This window comes from Lipotes vexillifer, unplaced genomic scaffold, assembly GCF_000442215.2.
Source record: "Lipotes vexillifer unplaced genomic scaffold, Lipotes_vexillifer_v1.1 scaffold1691, whole genome shotgun sequence".
Classification (NCBI taxonomy): Eukaryota; Metazoa; Chordata; class Mammalia; order Artiodactyla; family Lipotidae; genus Lipotes; species Lipotes vexillifer.
Genome location: NW_006789046.1, coordinates 3,133,382 through 3,142,363, shown reverse-complemented (window position 1 = coordinate 3,142,363; position 8,982 = coordinate 3,133,382). Strand labels below are relative to the sequence as shown.

Below are 8,982 nucleotides of genomic sequence, written 5' to 3'. Positions count from 1 at the left end.
CCACAGAGCTGCTTGTGGCTCGTCTACGCTGGGGCCAGGACCATCCGGCGAGGAGACCGTGGTCCTATAACGTGAGACAGTGGCCTCCCCAGGAACCTCAAGGCAGAGTCCATGGTGTCAAGTAGCCTGAAGTGGCGGCTGGCCCCGTACTTTCCTTGCTGTGCCAACACCCGAATAACCTATGGAAGAAAAGATACAGCAGAGCACTTCCCGCAGGAGCATCATGTATCGCTTGCACGTGATCCTCTGCTCAGAGCGTTTCCCTTTCCGCCAAAGCATCTCTTTGGCGCCTTTGGGGAGGGCTCTGACGTTCTGCAGTACGAAGGGGCAGCTGCTGGGCACGTCCACGCATCACGCTTTAAACAGAAGTCTGTGCATTTGGCGCCACTGTCCACCAGCTTGGAGTGAGGGGGTGAGTCAGCTGGCCCCTGGCTCTGGACCCCAAACTGGGATTTCATGCACGGCATGTGGAGGATCAAAGTGTCCCTGCTGGATGAGCAAAGGATTCCATAGTTTTCAATAATAATGAAAATAATGATGATGATGATGATGATGATAATTAAACTGAGTTCCACGTCCAGGCACTGGGTTAAGAGTTGTTTCTGTTTTTTGGCTTTTTAAAATGTGCATCACCTCATTCATTCTCTTATAGCCCAATGAGGTATGTGCTGTTACATATATGTGTACATGCCCTAGTGTGTGTGTATGTATACATGTGTTATCTATGCACACATCTCCCAGCCCTGTTCACTGAAAGGGCAAAGAAGCAAAGACACCCCAGTAGCAATGAGCACACCTAGAGCCCAGATCTTGGTCTCTAAAAGGAACCAGTGCCCCTCAGAGAAATGGCTGACCCTGGAGCTGAGGCAGGGTGGGTACAAGGTGATCCCGAAATATTTTGTGATGCCAGGAAGGGAGTCAGTGCTAAGAAAATGCAGGGCATGACATGTCACAGGACACGGAGCAGATGGATGGGGCTCCCACTGGCCAAATCTGGGACATTTTGAGCATCAAATTCATTAAGGACAATAATATGTTACAGACCTCTGGAAATAGGAATCCACGCATCTGTGCCATTAACAGGCATATAAATAGGAAAAGGAAAGCCTCCTCACAGCCAGGATGCCGAGGGCCAACTGGTCACTGGAGAGAGCACTGGAGATGGGGGCTCATCATTCTGCAGCCACCAGAGTAAAGATGTGCTAGGACAAGAATCACCCACGAGGGCTTCCCTGGTGGTGCAGTGGTTAAGAATCCGCCTGCCAACACAGGGGACACGGGTTCAAGCCCTGGTCCAGGAAGATCCCACATGCCGCGGAGCAACTAAGCCAGCAACTGAGCCACAACTACTGAGCCCGCGTGCCACAACTACTGAGCCCACGTGCCTAGAGCCCGTGCTCCGCAACGAGAAGCCACTGCAGTGAGAAGCCTGCACACCACAACCAAGAGCAGTCCCCGCTCACCGCAACTAGAGAAAGCCCATGCGCAGCAACAAAGACCCAATGTAGCCAAAAATTAATTAATTAATTAAAAAAAAAATCACCCACGAGGCTAAGTCTAGGGGAAAATCTTGACACGGAGCACCCGTGGGGCGATCAGAGCATAAGCTCAGGTGCAGACATGCTGAGTGTGGGAGGCCCAGTGACCCCCTGGGGGTGCTGGGGAGAGACAGGAATCACACAGGCACATTTAAGGGCCCCAGCTGGTTAGGAGCAGTTGAAACCATGTGACTGGTCACCTACCCAGGAAGCTTATGAGCACTAGAGGCTAGAGCCCCGGGGAATATCAGCAGGTGGTGGGTGGGCAGAGAGGCCAACGAAAGAGCCTGACACTGAGCTGGCAGAGAGGTAGGTGAGCCCAAACTTGTCCATCAAAGCCGAGAGGAGGGAGTCGAGGTAGGCACTCAGCTGAGAAGTAAATGGCAAGCAAGGCCATAGATGCAATAGGACGAACTGTCAAAAACTCCAGCAACACTCACAAAACTTGCATATGAATGTTCATGGTTGCATTGTCCAGAGTAGCCAAAAAGTGGAACTTACCCAATGCCCATCAATGGATGAATGGATAAAAATGTGGTGTATCCATAAAATGGAATATTATTCAGTAATAAAAGGGAATGAAGTGCTGACACAAACTACAACACAGATGAATCCTGAAAACACTGTGCTAATTAAGGGCAGTCAGGCACAAAGGACTACGTAGTGTATGAATCCACTTCTATGAAATGTCCAGGATAGGCAAATCCACAGAGGCTGAAAGTAGTGTTTGCCTAGAGCTGTGGGGAGATGAGTGAATGCTAATGGGTACAACAGGGTTTGTTTTGGGAACAATGATTATATTCTAAAATTGTGTTCATTGCTGAACAACTCTGTGAATACACCAACTCACTGAATTGTACACTTCAAATCGGTGAATTATATATGGTACAGAATTATACCTCACTAAGCCTGATGTGTGTGTGTGTGTATACACACACACACACACACACACACACACACACATATGTATGTATGTATGTATGTATGCCTAGCAATGAAGAGAAGGAAGTGTAATGGCGCAGGACCCTTTGGGGCCTTCCTGGGACAGACACCCACCCTCCCCATGTCCTCCACCTGCATCTTGTCTGGAAGAACTTTAGCCAAAGAATAAATTTAATCAGAGAAATGAGAAAATGCAGAAACAGAGGAAAATAGTCAAACAAGACAAAATACTAATAGTTCAACCATTAAACAAAATCAAGGACCTTTAGCTCCTTCTTAAGGGCTATGATCCATATCCTTTGAGCTGCTTTGCAGATACTGAAACCCCGACCAGGAGGAAGAAGTTAACTACATGACGACCAGACTGTAGCCATGAGACATAAGCTGCTCCATCTTGCTCTAGTCCAAGAACTGGCCTCAAGGAAATGGGAACAAACTGACCCTGGAGTCGAAGAATAACTGTACTTAAAAGAATCAAGATGACACTGATCAGACCTCCACGTAAGCAATTTCAAGACTACTGTCAGAGTTGACTGTGCTGTTCTGCATATGGCCCCCCCCAACCCCGCCTGTGAACCCCTGAAACTCCCCTTTAAAAGCTCTTGCCCCCAGTCGACAAGGGGGAATTGGTTCTTTGGGACATGAGTCCACCTTCTCTGCAGGCTTGCCAGCTTCCTCAATAAAGCTAATATCTTTCCTTCTACCCAACATTTGTCTCTCAACATTGGATTCTTAAACGATGAGCGGCCAAACCTCAGTTTTGTAACAGAAGGAATCAGGGTGGTTGTTTAAGGCAGTTGTTCTCAAACATTACTGGGCACCAGAAGCACCTGGAGAACTTGTTAAACTGTGTCAGGCCCCAGCACAAGAGGTTCTAATTCAGTCAGTGTGGCGGGGGCCTGAGAATGTGCATTTCTAACCCATTCCCAGATGTTGCTGAAGACGCTGACCAGGGAACCACACTTTGAGAACCAGTAAAACCATGGGAAGTGATGGCATTTGTTCACTGCTATTGTTCTAAAACTGAGACGTGATTCACGTATCATAAAATTCACCCTTTTAAAGTGTACAATTCAGTGGGATTTAGTGCATTCACAACATTGTGTAACCAACACCACTAACTCCAGAATATTTTCAACACCCCAAAAAAGAAACCCTGTACGCATGGGCAGTCACTCCCCATTCTCCCCAACATCTCCAGCCTCTGACTACCACCATTCTACTTTCTCTCTCCATAGATTTGCCTTTTCAAGACACTGCATGTGAAAAGAATCATATAAACTGTGGGTTTCTGTGTCAGGCTTCTTTCACTCAGCGTAACGTTTTCAGGGTTCAGCCACGTCACAGCACGAATCTGTACTTCATTCCTTTTTGTGGCTACATGATACTCCCTCGTATGGACAGACGAAAGTTTGTTCATCCATTCAAAAGTTGATGAACATTTAGATTGTTTCCACCTTTTGGCTGTTGTGAATCACGTTGCTATAAACAGTCGTGCGCACGTTTTTGTGTGGACATGCTTTCAATTCTCTTGGGCATATACCCTGGAGTAGAATTGCTGGATCACACGATAACTCTACATTGCACGTTCTGATGAACCACCAGCCGAGGGGACAGGCTAAGGCTTGTCCATCTCCTTACCCTGAGATGCTATGCTGAATGTCTTCTCAACTTTTGAGCTCTACCTCACTGTGACTCTTCCCTGGCGTTATGTAGGCACATCTGGAAAATGAAATAATACTAAGAATGTATTACAAAGGCTGAAGGCACACTTCTTGATCTTAATTTAAAGTTGATGTCTGACATTTGTTTCTTCTTCCAAAAAGGGCGGGGAGGTGGGGAATGACTATGCCAACGATCATTTTTGCTCTGCTCTCCTTAACGGAAGACAGAACCATCCTCGCCACTTCCGATCTTTATCATCACTAGACTTAAGACGAGAGGTTCAAGTGACACATCCTCCCGCGGAAGTGCACCTGACAAGCATGACCTTCCTTCTCAGGGCCCATGTGGGCATGAAGCAATGCCACAGTCAACAAAGTGGTTTGGGCAGATGTGGAGTTTATTTGCTGCAGTTCCTTGGTGCTAGTTTACAATGCAAAAAAAACCAGACAAACAAAAAACGATTGGAATAATTGTAATTTTTTTTAAAAACCCTGTCAACAACTTTCAGTCATTTCTTTATATTTTGACAAAACTTTTTTTTTAAAACAAATACAAAATAATCCAAAAGGAGAAAAACTATACATGGATTATTTACACCTCTGATAAATAGACTAATACTGATCCAGGTGCCTCTCTGTCTAGGTAATACTCGTGAGAACCAGGGCCAGGGACTCGGATAGCCAGAGGGGCTCCAGCACCGGCCCAGACCCCCTGGACCTCGGCTGGCACCACCCTGGTTCTCCCGCCCAGAAACTTCAGGTTCCCAGCCTGGACCCTCTTCTGCCACCTTCACGAGCTCTGGCATTAAAACGCCTGAAGCCGCTCCAGGTAGGACCTACGTGAAGGGGGGACCCCAGAAAGTGACCCCACCACTCCCCTTTACAAAAGCTATTTCCAGAGATGTGAACCCGCCCGGAAGGTGTCAGAGGGGCCAGGGTCACACTGGCGCTGCAATGGCCCGGCCAGCCCTGCTCTGCCTGGACCGGGCGCTGGGCCCCGGACGAGAGTCCCTGAGAGAACAGCAGGAGAGCGGCGGCCACGGCTCCTTCAGGCCACGTGTTAGGAGGGCAAGGCCGACTCCAGCGGGAGGCTGACCACTCACCCTCCGGCTCCCCCGACCCGCCCCTGCCGCGCAGACGAAGGCCCGCTCCTCTCCAAGGGCCAGTGCCACATGCACGGCGAGTCCAGGTGAAGGCCAGTTTGGAGGCAGAGAAGGCTGAAGCCCTAAGGTGATCGGGTCAGACCTGCTCCTTCCTCTAAAACGAGGAATGGAGTTCAGGAGCAGGAGGAAGAAAAACCAAATAAGAAACAGGTTATCCCGGAATCTCTGATGGGACTACCTTCCTCACAGTTTTGGTTATTAGGTATGTAGCTCAAGGAAAAATGCTGACTATTTTAAAGCCCGACAAGAACGAGTCCTGAACGAGAAGGAACAGCGCAGGCGGGGGGCGGGCTCCCTTCTCCCCGCAGTGCTCCCCAGGCACCTGGAAGGAAAAGTTTCAGCTGGAGCGGCCGGTGCTGCCCTGCAGGCCCCGAGTCTGTCCTCGCCGCGCGGCCCCCTCCCCCCTCTCGCCACCCCCTCCCTCGCCCAGACGAGGCCCCAGAAGCGCGGGGAGGGGCCCCGCCCGGGCCCCGGCCCGGGGCCCGGGCTGACATGCACAGCGGCGGCCCAGGGGGCTGCTTCTCTCGGGAGAAGCTTCCCGAGGCAGACAGGCAGAATGCCTGGACAGCTCTACCTTCTCTTTCTCTTTCTTTAAAAAACAAAAATATATCTTTATAGCATGTGGCTTCTCTTCCATTCCACTTTTTTTCTTAACATAAAATAAGATATGGGTACACATATTTATGGTGCAGGGTTGAAGGCTTCTTCCCAGGGAATAACTGAGAGGTAAATGGTCGGCTCCGAGCTCTGCTATCAGACCTGTTGAGTGGAGACTTGCGGGGAGGCAGCATGGCCGACAGGAGCTCTGTTCTTTTTAGAGAGAAAGGCTCAAAACCCAAGTGTGATGGCATCAGGCCCCCTTCTCCAAGGGTAACTGCCTACCCTTCTCCCACTTAAAAAAATTAGCAAAAGCTGAAGCTAGTCTCTAGGAACTCAGGGCGATGCCTGGCAAGACGCTCCCACTGCACGGGAGGCAGGGAGGCTGCGCCGGGCCTCGCTCGCCGGGCACACCAGCCCTGCTGGCTGTGTAGAGACTCAATGTCTTTTCGTGGAAGAGACCTTCTTCTTCCGCGCGGCTAGCATCTCGTAGAAAGGGTCCCTGCTGATGGCCGCCCTGCAACACAGAAAAGGGGAGAAAGCAGAGGAGACTGAGGAACAGGACCCGGAGACACAACCCCAGGCAGGGGCTTCCTAGCAGCAGCCGTGCCCCAGACCCCCTCCCTGCTCGACCGTCCCTTTAAAGGCCACGTCACGGCATCGACCTTCACTGTGTCCACACGTGGCGTAAAAGACAAGTTTTGAGGGAGACGCGTGGTACGGGCGACAAGGTCACTGTGGGGTGCTTACTGCCTGTTTCAACCAAGTAATAGATGTAAGTTTAGGAATCCTCTATGCCCTCACAGCTGTGCTCTAACGCAGCAGAACAAGCGCAGTGCTTTAGTTCCGTCATGACGGTGGCATTTGTCTGGAACAGTGACCACCACACAAGCCCGTGTGTCCCCTGGCACGTGGTGCATCTGATTGGCGGCCACCGTCTGCACCGAGCAACTTCTGAGTCCCCAAGAGCACCAGCTCGACAGCCAAGACCCATCACTGGGCAGTCGGGGCCCAAGCAAGCGGCCAGCAGCCTGCTCTGTGTCCACAGGTGGTGATGGCAGGCCTCGGCCGCCCGCCGTCCCTCTGTTATGTGTCACCCTCCACTCTCAGGCGCGGTGTGGCCCACGTGTTGAAGTTGGATTTGCTTCTCCTGAGAAGTAGGTGCTCCAGGCGCCAACGAGCTTCTGGGCCAGTCACAAGCCCACGTGACTGTGCACCGCACTTAACCAGGTGCATGACGGCTCCTGCCGGCTGACCGGGCCCCGTTCACAGAGAGGCTGTGTCCGTGCGAAACAGCAACTCAGCTCCGGGGGAGGCAGGAGCTGGACAGGGCCCAGAACGCATCCTGAGGGACCCCGCCACGCAGGCATCTGACCACTCGGAGTGCTCGGGAGGGAATCCTGCTTCCACCTTCACAGCATTAGGGTGAGTCCACCTCCGCTTCCTGGGTGGGCCAAGCCCCCAGGGATGCCGCGGGACATCTCTCTCCAGTCCACGTGACGGGGGGGCCAGGGCACAGTGAAGTGCTTGGGGCTGGAAGCTCTGACCCGGCCTTGCACATACGTGTGCTCCTCACGGCCGTCCTCACATGGTCCCTGGAGACACTCCGCCCCAGCCCTGGGAAGGCAGAGTGGAGACGACAGCGGGCAGCAGAAGCTCTCCCTCAGTGGCCACCGTCGCTGCGCTGCAGGTCTGTCTGCAGAGACATGCGACTCTGTGTGACCACGTGCCCAGAGCACCAGGACCGAGGTAGCTGGAAACTCCTGGGAAGAGCACTGATGAGAGAAAATGTGCCTGCAACTTGACCTTCTGCAAAAACTTGACCTTTCCAGCAACATCGTGAAGAACTTCCATCCGATCAGGTCCCTCCTCTGGCGCCTCTGCCCCAATACGTGCACTGGGAGAGCGTCAGAGCCAAGGGCGTCTGGAGCTGAGCGCCGCACGTGGAGGAGGACGGCTCCCTGAGTCAGAAGGCTCGGGTCTGTGGTTCGGGACGACTGAATTCACCTCACTGTGCCTGTGTCCTCATCTGCCACCTGGGGACAGCCATCCTGCTGCACCCACCTTCCCAGGGCTCTGGGGAGGGTTAAGGGCGCTGAGCCGTGGAGCTGGAACAGTGTCTGCAGCTCCCACAAGGAGATGAGGCCAGCTCCGGGCAGACCCCGGGATCCACCCCCGAGGAGGCTCTGCATTCACCTCGATGGAGGGACTGAACCATTCCAAGCATGACCGTAAGGAGGGCTCGGGTTTTCTGGCTACCGAAGTACATGAAAGGCAGAACGTACGCCTGCAGACAGAGCCTTTTTGAAAGAACAATGAGTTGGGGGAGGCTACACACAATCCCCTGTCAACACACGCTCTGATGCCCTAATGATCATGCAGGACAGCACACAGACCAAGAGACACAAGAGACACGGTCACCGTGCACACACAGGAAGTTGGTCCACACTAAAGAGGGCACTTCAGACTGGGCAAAATGGATTAATAAATGGTATCAGGACAATCAGCCACTCACTTAAGAAAATAAGGTTACATCCTTTACTTCAAACCACATGCAAAAAATACATTTCATAAGGATTAAAGAGTCAAGTATTTTTTTAAAAAACGTGGTAAAAAAAAGGGTACGGGGACATGGGTAAGGAGCTCTCCGTGGCCACAGGTCCCCAAGGCACCGCTACTCCTCCACGCAGACCTCAGGGTGCGTCCAGCACAGAGGACCCCTGAGCCTCATTATTGGTGGTGACGCCAGAAACGCTGCGGTGCCTCATGGGCTCCACGGCACGTGGGACGGCCCCTGATGACACCACACTTCCGACAGCCGTCATCACCTGGGGCTACCAGAGTCCAGGCGGCGTGCTGAGCACAGCGCTGCGCCGGCTGTCTCACCCTCAGAACGGCCTTGTGCCTTAACACCACCATCCAGAAGGGGGCGACACCGTCCCCAGGAGTCCTCAGGGAGCCCCGCCTCTCACTGCTGTGTGGTGAGCAAGCTGAGGGTCTGGGAGGAGGGTCAGAGCGGGAACTCGGCACGGGCTGGCCTGACTCCGAACCACTGCTCTCCTGTCCCGCCCATCTGAA

The 8,982-nt window shown here is 52.4% G+C and overlaps 1 protein-coding gene across 1 annotated transcript in view; it reads right to left on the bottom strand.

Annotated features, from left to right (window-relative positions):
* Positions 1–6,342: 6,342 nt before the first annotated feature.
* CYTH1 (cytohesin 1) overlaps positions 6,343–8,982 on the bottom strand; it is a 20,745-nt gene continuing 18,105 nt past the window's right edge. Inside the window, exon 12 of the mRNA XM_007462360.1 lies at positions 6,343–6,421. Coding sequence (XP_007462422.1) covers positions 6,343–6,421 — 79 coding nt within the window. The remainder of the gene's footprint in view (positions 6,422–8,982) is intronic.